This window comes from Salminus brasiliensis, chromosome 9, assembly GCF_030463535.1.
Source record: "Salminus brasiliensis chromosome 9, fSalBra1.hap2, whole genome shotgun sequence".
Taxonomy (NCBI): Eukaryota; Metazoa; Chordata; class Actinopteri; order Characiformes; family Bryconidae; genus Salminus; species Salminus brasiliensis.
In genome coordinates, this window is record NC_132886.1 from 16,468,845 (window position 1) to 16,484,014 (window position 15,170).

At 40.5% G+C, this 15,170-nt stretch overlaps 2 protein-coding genes across 3 annotated transcripts in view; one reads left to right on the plus strand and one right to left on the minus strand.

The window, feature by feature from the left end:
• Positions 1-2,240, minus strand: part of lrch4 (leucine-rich repeats and calponin homology (CH) domain containing 4) — a 42,381-nt gene extending 40,141 nt beyond the window's left edge. The window contains exon 1 of one of the 2 annotated variants that reach the window (XM_072687595.1): positions 1,851-2,237. In XM_072687595.1, the coding sequence (XP_072543696.1) occupies positions 1,851-2,022 (172 nt within the window). In that variant the 5' untranslated portion in view covers positions 2,023-2,237. Of the gene's footprint in view, positions 1-1,850 lie in introns of both variants that reach the window. The other variant, XM_072687594.1, reaches the window with a different exon arrangement.
• Positions 1,683-12,566, plus strand: LOC140562164 (F-box only protein 24-like). Its single transcript, XM_072687596.1, has 10 exons — positions 1,683-6,286; positions 6,378-6,458; positions 6,761-6,944; positions 7,048-7,313; positions 7,867-8,122; positions 8,681-8,839; positions 9,502-9,623; positions 9,756-9,887; positions 11,210-11,380; positions 12,135-12,566. The coding sequence occupies exons 1-10, from the start codon at positions 6,209-6,211 to the stop codon at positions 12,483-12,485; spliced, it is 1,800 nt and encodes a 599-aa protein (XP_072543697.1). The 5' UTR covers positions 1,683-6,208; the 3' UTR covers positions 12,486-12,566.
• Positions 12,567-15,170: the final 2,604 nt, after the last annotated feature.

Genomic DNA, 15,170 nt, shown 5'->3' on the forward strand with positions numbered 1-15,170 from the left:
ACTGTTAGTTACAGTGTTACTTTTTGACTGAGCTATTCCTCATTAATGACTGTTTTAATTTTGCATTTCAAGACTGATATATGTAAATAAGCACAGTTCTGATTGGCTGACTTACATTGACACTCATTTAGAAATCAATTCATGCTGATACATAAACTGCTTTGAAAGGGCTATACAGCTCAATTGTCTGGTGTGTGTGTGTGTATATATATATATATATATATATATATATATATATATATATATATATATATATATATATATATATATATATATATATAGGCAGATAGACAGATAGATATACAGATAGATAGATAGTTAGTTAGATAGACAGACAGACAGACAGACAGATTCTGAAACTTGGCCAATCTTTAAAAACAACTTCCAACTCCATCAAACGTTTTCATGGGACTGGCCCTCAACAGCGCTGCTTCACCTGTCTAACTACCACTTTCATAAAGCTAAGAAGAAACCTGGCAATTAAGCCCAGTTCGAGGAATCCTACAAGTTTACTTCCAGTCCCATTACTGAATAAGGCCTCACAGAGAGGGGAGGGTACTACTACCACCAGCTCGGTCAGATGAGTCAATCTAGCTGCAACGGTTTGGGAAATCTGATGCCTGATTAGTTGTACAAGTCTTCCATCACTGCTTGTTTGGTTGCAATAAAAAAATAAGGAAGGGACTTTCACATGGTGGGCAGCGTTGCCACAGCAACATGGTAATCTCTGAAGCAATGTTTAGGCGGTTGCCACAGATACTCTGAAAGATTACCCACATCTTAACATTTACGATAGGCTCTATCTGAGACAGCACCTGACAAGCACAATCTTGCCCATCAGACTCCCTCCATCCAGTCACTGTCTGGAAACAGTAGCCTATAGCACAAAACGGGCAGATGGGACATCACATACTCCGAGGGATGCTGAGTCACACTGTAGTCCAAAAAGGTGTGTGTGTGTGTGTGTAAGAAAGTGGGCTTTTACATCAGCTGCATTATTTAGAGCCTCTGCAAAGCCATTAAGAGGAAGCACAAAAAGAGGACAGAACAAAAAGCACGATGATAGAAAGACAACCAAGACCTAGGAGATGCAATTCAGCAAGTCAGTCTAAATGTCCTGAAGCATTGAGGATCTGAAGACACCTTCATGTGTGTGAGGGCACTTCCTCTTTGAGCTCAGGCCTACACCATGAGGAGCAGATGGCTGTGCACGGAGAGCATCACGCTGTGTGACAAAGCTGCATTTCGACCAGCTCAGCCATGAAGCAGTCATCTCTTGGTAGGAGTCACCACCTCCAGCCATTACCTAGCTCGCTCGCTCGCTACGTCTGGTGATTCTCGCAGCAGTCTGGTGCCTATGCTCCTTAGAGCTCGGGTTAAACAGCAGTGTGAGAGGCAGAAAGACGGCCATATCTCGAAACACTTCACATATCTTGGTCTCCACTTCACTTCACTCCACTTCACAACAACAGGAAGGGAAGTGGGCGCAGATGTTTTGAAGGTACTGAGCGAAGCAGAAAGACAGAAAGGGGAAAGAGAGCCCCGGTAAAGTGAAGCCTACACGGTTTAAGGCGTTGAAAAGTGAGGCGCAAGTGAGACTACAGCTGTTAGGATCACGGTGCTGGACGCTGAACACCATTAAAGTTCACCAGCGAGCAGCAGCAGCAGCAGCAGCAGCAGCAGCCGCCGAGCAAGCACGCGCTTCGGCTTCCTCCAGCTTCAGCACTGCCTGGTGCCTTTCTCTGCTTTAACCGAGAGCAGGTGAGAACTAGCACACAAAGGAAGTGAATTAGCTACTGTCGCTGTCTCTCTGTCGTCGCTACCTCCGGACACTGAAAAGTCGAGCTTACCTGCGTGTGTAATGTCGGACAAATCATAGTTTTTAGCTGTCCGGGGGAATTCCTTCAGTTTTCGGTTGGATAGGACTAGAGCTCCGCTCGCCGCTGCCTCCTCCAGGGACTTCTCCACGCTCCTGCTGGCCGCTATTGTCGCCGGCAGCTGGGACCCATCCCCAGCAGCCATGAAACACAAATAATCCCCGGGTTTTCTTCTTTTTACAGATAAAAAAAAAGCCGCTCTTAAACTTTCATTTCCGCCTGCGTTACTTCAGCAGCGATGAGCACTCATGAGGAAGGTGGTGTGTGTAATCCGGAATCAGTGTTAAATCCAGCGTGTGGGATTTGGTAAAGTTAGCCGAGGAGCCGTCCGCCCGGAGTTAACTGTCAATCTGGCGGTACAGCCGAGAGGGCTGAGGGATGGGCGGGGGCGGGGCCACTGCGAACAGTGGGCGTGTCCATAGTGGACAGAGGGCGGGGTCACGGGTTAAAGGCTAGATTGACAGGCCCGCAGCAGCGGAAGACACCGCACCGACAACACGCTTTCATAAAGGCACTGTAAATGTTCGTGTGCTATTTTTACATGATATTTAGTGCAGTTTTGGACGCAGCTTGGGTCAGTTCAAATGGACAACGAACGAAATGTGTTAAAAAAGACGTTCAATAAAAAAAAAAAAGTTAATAAGAAAATAAGTTGTTTATAACTTCACCTTACCTTACTTTCTTTTTTTATTTAACACTTTAAAATACCAAGTGGATACTAAGTAATGTTTTAGTTGAAGTAAATGTAAAAATAACAATAAAACATGAAGCAAGGATCAAATGTTTGTGGACACCCCACTCATTAAGTTGCACCCATTGCTAACAGAGAAGTGCAGATTCACAGCTTGTCTAGTCTCTGTACAGAAGTATTGGCAATAGAATTGGACTCTCTGGTGCAGATTAATATGAACCTATCGGCACCATGCCTAACACCAGGTATGGGCTAGAGGGGTATAAAGCCATGTAGCTGACCTCACTAAAACTGAATGCAATCAAGTCCTCACTGCAATGCTCTAAAATCTAGTTTCACTGGACAGTAGAGACAGCTACTCCAACAAAAGCTGGATAAACTCTTTCTTAGGACCCTTGATTTCAGAAGAAACAGTGAATGAGCAGGTGTCCCAATACATTTGTCCATTTAGCGTATAAAACAAGCACAACATCAAAGTAAACATATTCAACACATACAGACTTATACTGTTCCTAAACACACACACACACACAATAGTAATTGTAATTGTGTCTGTCTAGGAGCCATTTTCCCCCAATGACCCTGAACATAAAAATGAACTACACAGAAATGTATAGTTTCTGATTTGGTGAGAGATAAATAGTCAAAGTCAGTAGCAGGTACCTACTATAGGCTAAGGCCGCTATGCTACTGTTTAAATGGCTTTTCCTAAACCCATTCAGTAGCATTGCTTTTCATAAAGACTCTTCACACACAGCAGTGTTAGCTCTTTGACCTTTGGCATTAGGACTCCATGTGTTTTGCTGTGTATGCAAGTGCAGGACGTCGATGCTGTTAACACAAAATCATTATTTCTGCAGAGTGCATAGTCCCTGTGTTTACTGTGTCCACTGCATAACCAGTGTTTTTGCACATAGCCATAACATTTAGGCTGATCTCTTAATTAGCGGGTGCGTAGCGTTTGCCTATCCATAGCCTACAGTTTGCCCAGAGGCACAGTGTCCTCAGTGTGTGTTCAGGGGGAGATGTGTGGAACAAGTAATACCTTGTCCATTTGTTGTCTTTTTAAAGTATTGTTTTGTCCGTTGCCATATTGGCCTGTATCCACAGTGCTGTCCATAAGTAAAGGTGCAATGACACAGTTCAGCTGTTTTAACTCTGGCACAATAAACATTTAAAGAAGCAATGACCATGAGGTTGGAGTGCAGGCTGTCAGCTATAATTGGGATTCGCATCAACGTATACTGGCTGAGCCATACACTTATACACTTATCACAGGCCTTTTGTTACTTGCAACCTGCACAGTTAGCTCATAGCTTCTAACTAATGAGTAATTAGAGGATGTACGTTTGTCAGGGTCAGTAAATCATCGGCAGATCCACTATTCCTTAGGGAAAATGGAAAGAGGAACGGTGGGATCGAGGGAGCACAGAGGAAGAGAAAGAGGGAGGAAAAGAGCGTGAGAAAGTGTGATGTCATCTCGGCCTCCGTTTATATCAACGTTGTGTAATCTTCAAGGAAGAGAAAGAGAGGAAGGAGAACGGAAAAGGCATGAATGTGCAGCTGACTGCCAGTTTGCCGAGGCCTTAATGAAAAGATAGCCGGCAGTCATTCATTAGCTCTTTGCCACTTTCGGTGACGTTACGTCATTGGTTGGTTATGTAGGTCAGTTATGAATATTCATGGGGAGAAGTGCCACAAAATGAACTTGCTCCCTTTGTTTACTGAGACAGGAGTGGGATAGATGGATGGAAGGGAACTAGAAAGTGGCCTGGAACAACATCACAGAGTGTGATGCATAATGGATGGAGAGCTGAAAGGCAGAAAGAGAGACGACACTTTAAAGTAGTAAACAGAATCTACAGGACACGAGTGCCTCAGTGTAGTACAGCACATTTGTGTTGTACACTCTTATAAAAGGTTCTTCACTGGCTTTTTAGTAAAGCCAATCATTCTATATAGAACCATGATCACTTAAAGAACCATTTGAAAGCTTAAATAGTGACAGGTGGAAGGTCTTTTGGCTTTTTCATTGGTAGAAAAACTACATAGAATATAGTGTAACTCTGTAATGTACACTGTATGTCCAAAAGTATCCAGACATCATTTATTTATTATTTATTATTGAAGTCAGCCACCTTAAGGTGCACCCAGGTGACACTGGCATTCACACCGCTTGTAAAACCTCCATGAAAAGCATTGCCATTGAAGTGGGATGCTTTGGAGTAGCTGTACATGAGCCTAAAGTCACCATCCTCAATGCCAGACATTTTGCTAGGGGGTATGGAGCACCCCACCACACACCCCCCCCCTAGAGTGATGGAGCTCCATCCAAAACCTTAAAGAGGAGTTAGAGTACTGTTTGCGATCTCAAACTAAACACCCATGACCACCCCAGACACCCAATTCACATGCCCCCCTGCACCATGCCTCACCCAACAACATCTCCAAAACACCCCATGGACACAGATAATCAGTACTTGCCTATACTAATGGAAACTTGAGGCTGAATGCAACCAAATATACACACTAAAATATTCCAACACCTACTGTAAGGCCTTATAGTCTGTTACTGTAGTAAAGGGACAGCACACTCCATAGGTATACCCTTGACTCAAGGAGGTGTCTACAAATGTTTAAACATACAGTGATAGAACAAGGTCTGTGGTTTTTTTGCCACACTAATGTACACAGACAATCCTGAATTTCTTCAGTTTGTTTAAAATAAGGTTCACTGCATCATGATGCATTACAAAGTTTACATATTGGGGCCAGGAAATCAACCTTTTATGCAGTCACATACACTGAAGAACACATTGGTTCCAGATGGCTTGCATTTGCTAAAACCATATTTGGGTATATCTTAAAACAACAGTATGTACTAGCAACAGTGCATGATTCAATATCACACACACACACACACAACACATTGCTGGACTACATATTTATACAATTTTACTGTTAGTATAGTAACTATTCATGCACCGTATTCATCTTGCGTTCATGAACACATTTGCACATGTACAGTACATACACATATTTGTATTTATTGTCTTTGCACTTATTGTCTATGCACCCTGTCTCATGTCTTGTCTTTACTCTATCCTCACCTATTCTGCATAGGACACTTAGCCTAACAGGGTTTATTGTACTGTACAACCCTGCATTAGTGGAATTACAATAAAGTTGAATTGACTTGACTAATAACAGGGTGGTAAATGTAAATAAAGAAACATGTATTCAGGTTTTTGATTTATTTACAATCAGCTAAAAGTACTTTAGCCAGGTGATAAAAATGTATTTAAAAAAAAAAAAACAAAAAAAAAACAATGTTTTTCTGAGAGCTAACATTTCAAAAGGACAATTAAGCAACTCCTAAACTTCCAGGCACCACAAACTATATCATAAAATGTTGCCGTCTGAGATTTACACTCTTCACATGATGAAGAATTTGGTCAAATCTGCCTTGTGAGATCATAATGAAGATGTAATAAATGGAATTCCGTTTCCATGGTCATCATGGTCATCATGGGAGTTTAGAACTTTACGTGCTCAGTGATCAGATGCTCCTACATGGAGTAGCATGTAATTTTTGAGCTCTCTACAAACTGGTGAATTGAGGCATAAAACAAAAGAAACAATGAGCGGTAGAAAGAAAAAAGTTTTGTATATGAACTTGCGGCACAGGACAAGTGACAGATCTACAGCACCACCTAATGTAAGTAACAGAAATACACTCAACAAAACACATAAATGATTGATGATGTGAGTTTTCTACAGTGAATTATTCTCTTGTCTTTAAATAACAGCATAAAAAGAGGAGAACTGTGACCCCACCTGAGCTAAAAGACAATGCAGCACTCTCAATGCAGTCACTGCCACCTGAAGTGGTAAGATGCATCTGGAAATGTCTATGGAAGCACTGCACACTAAAATTATAGCTTTGCTTTGGATTTAAAGGAATGGTTTATTGAAAATGTAAATACCCCAAAAGCTTTTGACTGACCAAGACTAGAGCAGTCTAGAGCAGTTACCTTTCACCCCCTTAATGTGTTGCTTTAGAGACATGTCTTGCCCAACTGGTTACATTTAGATAAAGGTGAAATTGGGATTTTTCGATGAACCATTATTTTTAGGGCCCTTGGTCCAACATGAACCTACATTACCCATAATCCAACATTCTCATCCCCAGGTTGAGCACATCCTGTTGAATCTCTCAGCATTTGATGTGATTGCCTTTGGATCCACTTGCCGTTATTTTCATGAGCTAAGCCTTAGCCAGAGGGTGTGGAAGAGACTGTGTTTGAGGAATTTGGTTAGTCCCACTCCTAGCAACAATGATGAAACCAACTGGAAAAGGCTCGCCATCCTGAAGCGTGAGTCTGGACAGGAAGAGTTGGCTTTAATGCTTTACAGAGAATCTACAATAATACTTGGGTTTAAAAATCATCTAAATGGCCTCATCTCTTCTGTATGTAGTGAGCCAGGGCCTTGTCCTGCAGCGTTTAAATAGTGGCTTGGGCAATGTTGGATCCTCTCAGCACCATGCCAGGAGTCAGCAGCTGACAGTGGTCCGGCCATTCAACACTCCGATGGCACAGGGCTTCCGTAGGGTGGTGCCCATACTTGACCATACCCTTCTATGGGACTACAAGGGCACCATCTTTATCCTCTTTACCCCCAGGGGAAGTGTGACATGGCAGAGGCCCTACAACTATTCAGTACTGTGCTATCAAGCCAAAGATGTAAGTGTACTAAGTGTATGCATGTGTAAAGCATGTCCTTCTTGTGGGGTGGCAAATTAAATGTCCTGACCATACAGGGGAACCCAGGAGCACAAAATGACAATTCTCACATAAAGTTTTAAAGTTTAATAAACCTTGTTTTCCTATATTTTCATAGAACACAATGTTCAAGCTAAGAACCATTTGGGAACCTGTATTCATCATCAGTGCAATAGCAGAAACAATGTTGTGTCACATTACCACAGAAATGGATGCTTCATGCTTCCTCCATCATCTTGTTTCTTCTTATTCACACCACCCCCCCAAGAAGCTCTACTAAATGAGGACCTGGTTACAATAACATACATTTCAAAAACATTAGCAGTGTAATAAATGCACAATCTATTTTAAGACCCCTAAGAATGATCTAATTCCAATAATAATAATATAAATCCCTGAAACAATATCCTGTTATTACAGTTATTGTAGTCATTGAAATCAACCAAAAGTATGTTCTATGCTATTATGCATGTTTAGTGCACCATCATGTGATTCTCTTCTCTCTGTGCCCCAGTTTGCTGTGGACCCCCGCGCTAACCTCAGATTCCGCCAGTATATCTATGTGCTAATGAGCCATGAGGTCAATGGCGACCCCTCAGTGTCTGTGGGGCACCCAGGGTCCATCCCACATACCACGGGTAACTTTGTGGACGTGTTCCAGTGGGACACCCACCAAAGGGCCTTCAGGATGACTTTCCACTTCTCTCTCAGCTTCACCCAGGTCCGACTGAGTGGACCAGAGGCCAATCGCTCTCTCCTGCTGCTGTCAGGTCAGTTCCAGCGTGCATGGTGTAAAATCCATTCTGTTTTCACCACACAAATGAAGTGGAACTACATGAAAGAGAGTCATTGGTTGATTAGTATATCTTTTATAAATGCAAAAACCTTCTTTGTCTTTTTGCTGTTTGTCACTTTTTTTGTTAGTATGGCAGTTGTTCTTTACACTGTGTCAATAGAAATACATAATTGACTACATTGACTTCCACTGAATGTTAAGAAGGTTTTTACTTTTGCCTGGCACCAAGTTTTTGCGTGAGAGTGAGGATATATATTGTCAATTTGCAAGAACATATAGTGCTTCCAAAGGTACCTAAAAATCATCTGGAGTATCTGGAGAAACCCACTCTTTCAGGAAACTGCAATAAATGTAAACGGTTCCTGAAAGAATGCCAATTCTAAGAATCCTAGTGGAACCTTCATTTCTTTAGAGCATGTGTGTCAAAGTCACTCTCACTCCTCTTTAACATTTGATTAAACTGATCTATTTAATTTGGCTTCCTCTTAGCCCCATTAATCAGTTTACTTTATTGATGTTTTCTTTTTTTCAGACACTGGTAAGGTGTATAGCTTGCATGTAAATGAGACCCAGTTCAATATCTCGCACTCCTACACTTTACAACTGAGTCTGAAGAGGATTTGCCATGAACAGCCAGACTTGCCAATCAAACAGGTCCACAGCAGTCTGAACAGCATTGTGTATATTACAGGTAAGGTTGTGCAGTCCCTAACACAGCAAGCAATACAACTGTGAGTTCTTATCATTTGATCAAAATGCACTGTTTAATTTTCCAAGCACTAATAGCACATATATTTGCATGTTGGTAAAACTCTACATGAAGAACTGGCGTGTTCTTTAACCTTCTACAGATAAAACCATAATAACCTTTTTGTATCCACATATACGCTATCAAGTTCAGTAGCTGAACTGAACACCTTACATTTTCGATTAACCACCGACGTATATGACAGAAGATACAGTTAAATTCCTCAATCGCATTTTGATTGCTGGTGGGTGACCAATTTGCTTACATGCACTGTTATAAGCTTAGTGCTAACATGCAATTAGACACCCCCAGTAGATGCTATCAGAAACTAGCATTATCGTTTAGACCTGGTCACCTTATGCGTCTTGAGTATCAGGATTATATCTGGATCAGGCCAAACCACACTAACATGCAAGTGATACACACCCAGGACTCATTTAAACCAGATACAAATCCAACCATTCAAAATCACTTCAGGAGGTGCATTTGAGACGCATTTGAGTCACATTACTTCCAGTAGCAATGTATCTCATGTACTAAGGTAATATAAACACTTTCTCTGTTTTCCTCACTAGCCATCCTGTCTCTCCTGTTTTGTCTCTTAGCTGATGGCTCTGTTTTCACTGAAGTGCATTCTGCAGGAGCGTACCGCCAGCTGTTCGGGACTTATTCAGGCTACACCCCCAGTGATGTTGAAATCTATCTCCCACTCTCACTGCCATACAAGGTGCCTTATTAATAAACCTCTTAGCATACGATTTGTCAGTGGTCCTAAGATCGGATTACAGCACACTGAATGAGATCACACTCAGGGATGTACAGGTACAAGTACAGTAAGTGCCTGTTTGTTTGTTTGCAGGTGGTGAAATGCTCTATCGGCCTTAACCACATCTGCCTGCTGGATACCTGTGGAAGGATCTTTATGCAGGGCTGCAACCGCTATGGCCAGTTAGGAACTGGAGACAAGATTGATCGTGGGGAGCCCACTCTGGTAGTGGTAGTTTCTCACTCTGTTTGCTGCATAAGTAACAGTACATATTATTTGATGAGCTCTATTTGTCAGTTTCTAATCTAATTTGGGCAGAATGCGATATTTTATTTTATATGTGAAAATTATGTACATATTTACACATCAAGTAAATTCTTTACATTACTTTTTTAGTGTAGTTACAGAAAATTATAAAAAACACAATTCAAACAAGTCACAACTAAAAACTTGCAACAGCTACCAGTAGGAGACTGGTAAACAAAGTAATTGAACTCATTTCAAAGTAAACAAAGTCAATAATGAAACTGTAGTATTAAAATACTATAGTATAGCATACCTTGATCAGCCATAACATTAGTAACATTAGGTGAAGTGAAAAACATTGATTATCTTCATCTACAGTGGCATCTGTCAAAGGGTAGGATATATTAGGCAGCAAGACGACCAGTCAGTGTTAAAAGCAGGAAAATGGGCAAGCAAAAGGATCTGACTCTGACACTTTAACAATAACTAAACTGTGATTGCTAGACAACTGGGTCAGATCATCAAAGAACATCAAAAAACAGGTCTTGTGGGGGATTTTTGGTGTGCAGTGGTCAGTACCTACCAAAAGTGGTCCAAAAAAGGACAACTGGTGAACTGGCATCAGGGTCATGGGCATATTGATGAGAGCCATGGAGGCCCCTACGCACAACTTGCAGGATTTTAAGGATCTGCTGCTAACGTCTTTGTGCCGGACGCTACAGGAAGCCTTCATAGGTTCTGTGGAGTCTGTGCCTCGAGTTGTCAGATCTGTTGAGGTGAAACAAGGGGGGCCTAGTCAGTATTAGACATGTGGTGCTAATGTTATGGCTGATCTACACTACTGTTCATAAGTGGAAACTGTTGTTACCTTATTTAGTAATACTCTTTACAGTGTAGATTGAAGCTAGATGTAATGTGATATTTTAAAATGATTAATTTAATAGCTTTTGAAAAACTAAATTATTTGTAATAAGTTTAGGGATTATAGACATTAGTTATTAATTAAAAATGTTATTATTGTTTTTAACTTCATTGTCCACACCTTCTCAATAAATCCTCAGTTCTGTTCATCATGCTGGACATGTCTAACATTTCTTAAGTTTAGATTCTTGCAACTTATTGAAAACTATAAAATATAAAAGTACTGCCATTATTTTTTATATTTGGCCTGCTGCCCACAAGCACATCATAGCAGTGCCAGTATCTCACAATACAGTTCTCCATCTCGTGCATAACTGTGACTTCATGTCTTAATGACTGTATATTAAGGGTTAACGACGAATCTGCCACCCTCTGAACAGGTGGTGGTGTCCTTGGCCCCAGTGGACGTGTGGTGTGGACTGAACCACTCGCTGGTCCTGCTAGAAGCTGAATGTGGAGATAAGCAGGTGCAGGGCTGTGGCTGTGGATCACGCGGCCGATTACCCGGCTGTTTGGAGGGCAGTCCTGTGTTTGTGAGACTTAATGTCAAAGTGAGTTTTTTTTCTTCTACCAAACTATATAAAGTACATCAGGCAAGGGGAAGTAGTTACATCTGCAAACGTGTTTGCCACTTCCACACTCACTTCATTTGCATTTTAGGCCATAGCTTCCTTAACCCTTAGAAGCCTAGGAGTTATTACTGTTGTTTTGGTATACATTTGATTGTATATTATATTTATTTGAATGTAATTCCCTTCGCTTGGAGGGAAGCACTGCATACCTAGCCCCTACACGCCTGCCAGTGACAGCCAGCACCACAACAAAGCGATGTGGGGGAGGAGCGCCATCTACCCATCCTGTAGAGAGCAAGGCCATTTGTGCTGTCTCAGAGCTTTGGCTGCAGCATGACCGGGATTCGAACCAGCAATCCTCTGATCATAGTGACAGCGCTCTAGTCCGCTGGAAGCTTTCCCGTTTTTTGTGTTACCAGCATTCACACTGAAAGCTAACACAGCCACTCAGTGGGCGTGGCCGCAGTGACTCCCGCCACCTGTGACGTCACACACATGCATACCCTCTATTGCCTAAAAGTTAATATAGCAAATAACAATACTGCTGAAAAACATCTTAGTGCATCCAGTGTCTATCGGCATAGGAAATTAAATGTGTTGTAAGCTATAATCTTTACTTGTAAAGTAGGAAATCTTAGAATAAAGTTAAACACTAAAAGGCAACAGAGGAGTTAATAAAATGTAACTCAGTTAAAAGTAGCAGTTGAAAGTATCTCCCTCACTTCTCTCTCAGGTGCCCCGTGCTGCCACATCTCTTTGCTCCTCGAGGGAATGTCTCTTCCTCCTCTGCTGCCATGACATTGCTGAACCCCCTGCACGTTGCTACAACCCACCTGTAACCAAAGATCAGAAGGATGCTGAGAGAGAACAGGAGGAAGAGAATGAGAAACTGCAATTTCACCTCACTCAGATGAAAAGATGTGCCAGTACTAACAGACAGGTCGGCATGCTGCAGAGTGCTGTCAATCAACACATGACAGGCCTAAGTTCTGTCCACAAAGCTTTTCTTGACGCAGCACTGACCATAGTCCTTGATCACTACAGCGGAGCCACAGCAAACAAACAGCAGCAGACCAATGATTAACAATGGTGTTTGTCTGGTTTGCATAGAGAAGACTGACAAACAGTTTATTTGGCTGCCTAGTATCTTGTCATTTTAATAAAGAATAAAGGTACACTGCATCATTAAAGTGTCTAAACTGATTTCATGTGGAATTTAATATAAACGTTAAGAATCTTTAGAAACAGAAGCTCATGCTTGTATTATTTGGGTTAGTGTGATGTGCTTCAGACATCAGTTCATTAAAGCAGCATTAAGGGAGAATTGTTCTTGCAAAAGATCTTGTGCAGCTCCACCAACGTTACATTACGGGCCGAGAGTGGCAACGACAGAGACTTCTTATTTCACTATGACAAATCAGTGTACCATCAAAACGAGCTGCTATTTTAGGGCAAACATGCTACAAAATGTCTTTTAACTCTTTAATAGTAAACAGTTCTGCCTAGTATAGGGTTATTATTTTGTCTTCAGTTGTGCTGCACATAAACATTCGTTTCATTCATTTCATCCCTTTAATCTACTCCACCAACTGTTCTTTATTTACGGAGAACACTGAGAAACCTATAACTCTGCTTTTTAAGGGTGTAGGCACATAGGTTTGCATTTGTGTCTCTGGCTCTCCCTCCACAGGTGTGCCTGATTAGCCACACTCACCATTGAGGGGTCTGGCTGAAGTAATTGGAGGAGCAGCCTACCCTTTCATATAAAATAATAATAATAATAATAAAAAATAAATAAAATAATTGATTAATTAATTTTAAAAGACAAGTGGTTGTGGTGTTGGTAGCTATCACAGCACATGACATGCTGTGCAGTATGAGTTACCTGCACATTGCCTTATTTTGTTTTAGGTATTTTACCTGAAGATCTCTGTTAGGAGAGTTTGCCTCTTGTGTTGGTATGTGTTTATACCAGTCCACAATATATTAGTTTTTACAACAGATTGCAGCACTCTCCAACTCTAAGTGACTTTACCTACCAGGGTTTGTGTAAAGGTGAGAGGTGTACCTATATGTTCCACACCATGTGGAACTCAGCTGTGCTCAGTTCCCAAAACTATAAGGTGGGCACCACGTGGTGTATTTTTGATCTAGGGGAGTTGGTGGCCTTGGTTTTGTTTATTATTTGTGCTATTATAAGTACATTTATACTCTGCAAAATGTGACTTCTACATTTGACCCATCCTTGGTGGTGAACACACTCTAGTGAACTAGGGGCAATGAGCACACACACACACACACCTGGAGCGGTGTACAGCCAACTCCGGTGCCCGGGGAGCAGAGAGGCCTTGCTCAAGGGCCCAACAGTGGCAGCTTGCCAAGCTCGGGTCTCGAACCCACTACCCTGTCTTCAATAGCCTGGAGCTCTTACCACTGCCCTCCACATTTGAAGTTTAGGTAGGTTTGTAAAAGACTAAATTACACATGATGAAAATTGAGCAATCTTAATCAAGACACTTGGTTTGAAACTACTCACATCAAAGAATGATCAGTTTGAGTTGTCTAGTCTATTTCAGCTCGAGCTCATACTGTTTGGTGAAGTATAGCTGCCACTGTCTCCTACAGCAGCCTGTGTCACGTGGTCGTAACGCAAACGTGCAGAAGCAGCTGTGCGTTTTACGTCACGCGCCTCGTCATCGACACGCGCTGCTTTTATAATTAAACAAGTTTATTTACTCTTAAATTCTTAAAAACCTGACCGAGGAAGACCACCTTTCACTGAACTCAGCACTACAACCATCAGGAAGGTGGGTTTTCAGCCTCTTTTGCCCTCATACTGTCTCAAAGGAGGAGCGTTATCTCACCTATCTTCATTGCCTGTCGTTAATCAGAGATGCTTCATTGTTGGAAGAATAGAATGACCTATTTTATAAAGTCGTTTTATCAAGTAAAGTTACTTTATTGCACTGACAGACAAGTTAGTTTAGTTTGTTCCACGAAATAAAGCTTTATATAAATATCTGCCACGGTAGGAAAACTGTTTACCGATGTCTGAAACAAGACAAATCTAGAAATGGGTTCAATTAGCCAGCTAAATCTCCTTACAGCAAAAGAGTTTACCTGTATTAAGATAGCTATTGCATTTAGAAATGATCTTAACAGAGTTAGCTAACTCTAGCTAAGCTAGCTATGAGTAGGCTGTTCACCCTACTTTTCCATTAAACGAGGCGAGGGGCATCTTTGCTTATGTTTATGTTTCATATTTTTAATTTTTATTTATTTATATTTATTTATTTTATTTTATGTTGTTTTTTGCTTATGTTTATGTTTTATATTTTTAATTTAATTTATTTATATTTATTTTATGTTGTTTTTTGCTTATGTTTGTTTTAGCTATATTTAAAATTTTTATTTATTTATTTTATGTTGTTTTTTGCTTATGTTTCTTATATATTTTTATTTATTTATATTTATTTATTTTATGTTTTTTGCTTGTTTGTTTTATATTTTTAATTTTATTTATTTATTTTGTTGTTTTTTGCTTATGTTTGTTTTATATTTTTAATTTAATTTATTTATATTTATTTTATTTTGTTTTAGCTATATTTTAAATTTTTATTTATTTATTTTATGTTGTTTTTTGCTTATGTTTGTTTTATATTTTTAATTTTATTTATTTATATTTATTTATTTTATGTTTTTTGCTTATGTTTGTTGTATATTTTTATTTATTTATATTTATTTATTTTATGTTGTTTTTTGCTTATGT

Excerpts from the sequence above, each read along its gene's own strand:
- LOC140562164 (XM_072687596.1), top strand. The coding sequence starts at position 6,209 with ATGAGCGGTAGAAAGAAAAAAGTTTTGTATATGAACTTGCGGCACAGG. Across the intron at positions 6,945-7,047 it reads AAGGCTCGCCATCCTGAAGC|TGAGCCAGGGCCTTGTCCTG; the intron begins GTGAGTCTGGAC and ends TTCTGTATGTAG. Across the intron at positions 8,840-9,501 it reads CAGCATTGTGTATATTACAG|CTGATGGCTCTGTTTTCACT; the intron begins GTAAGGTTGTGC and ends TTTGTCTCTTAG.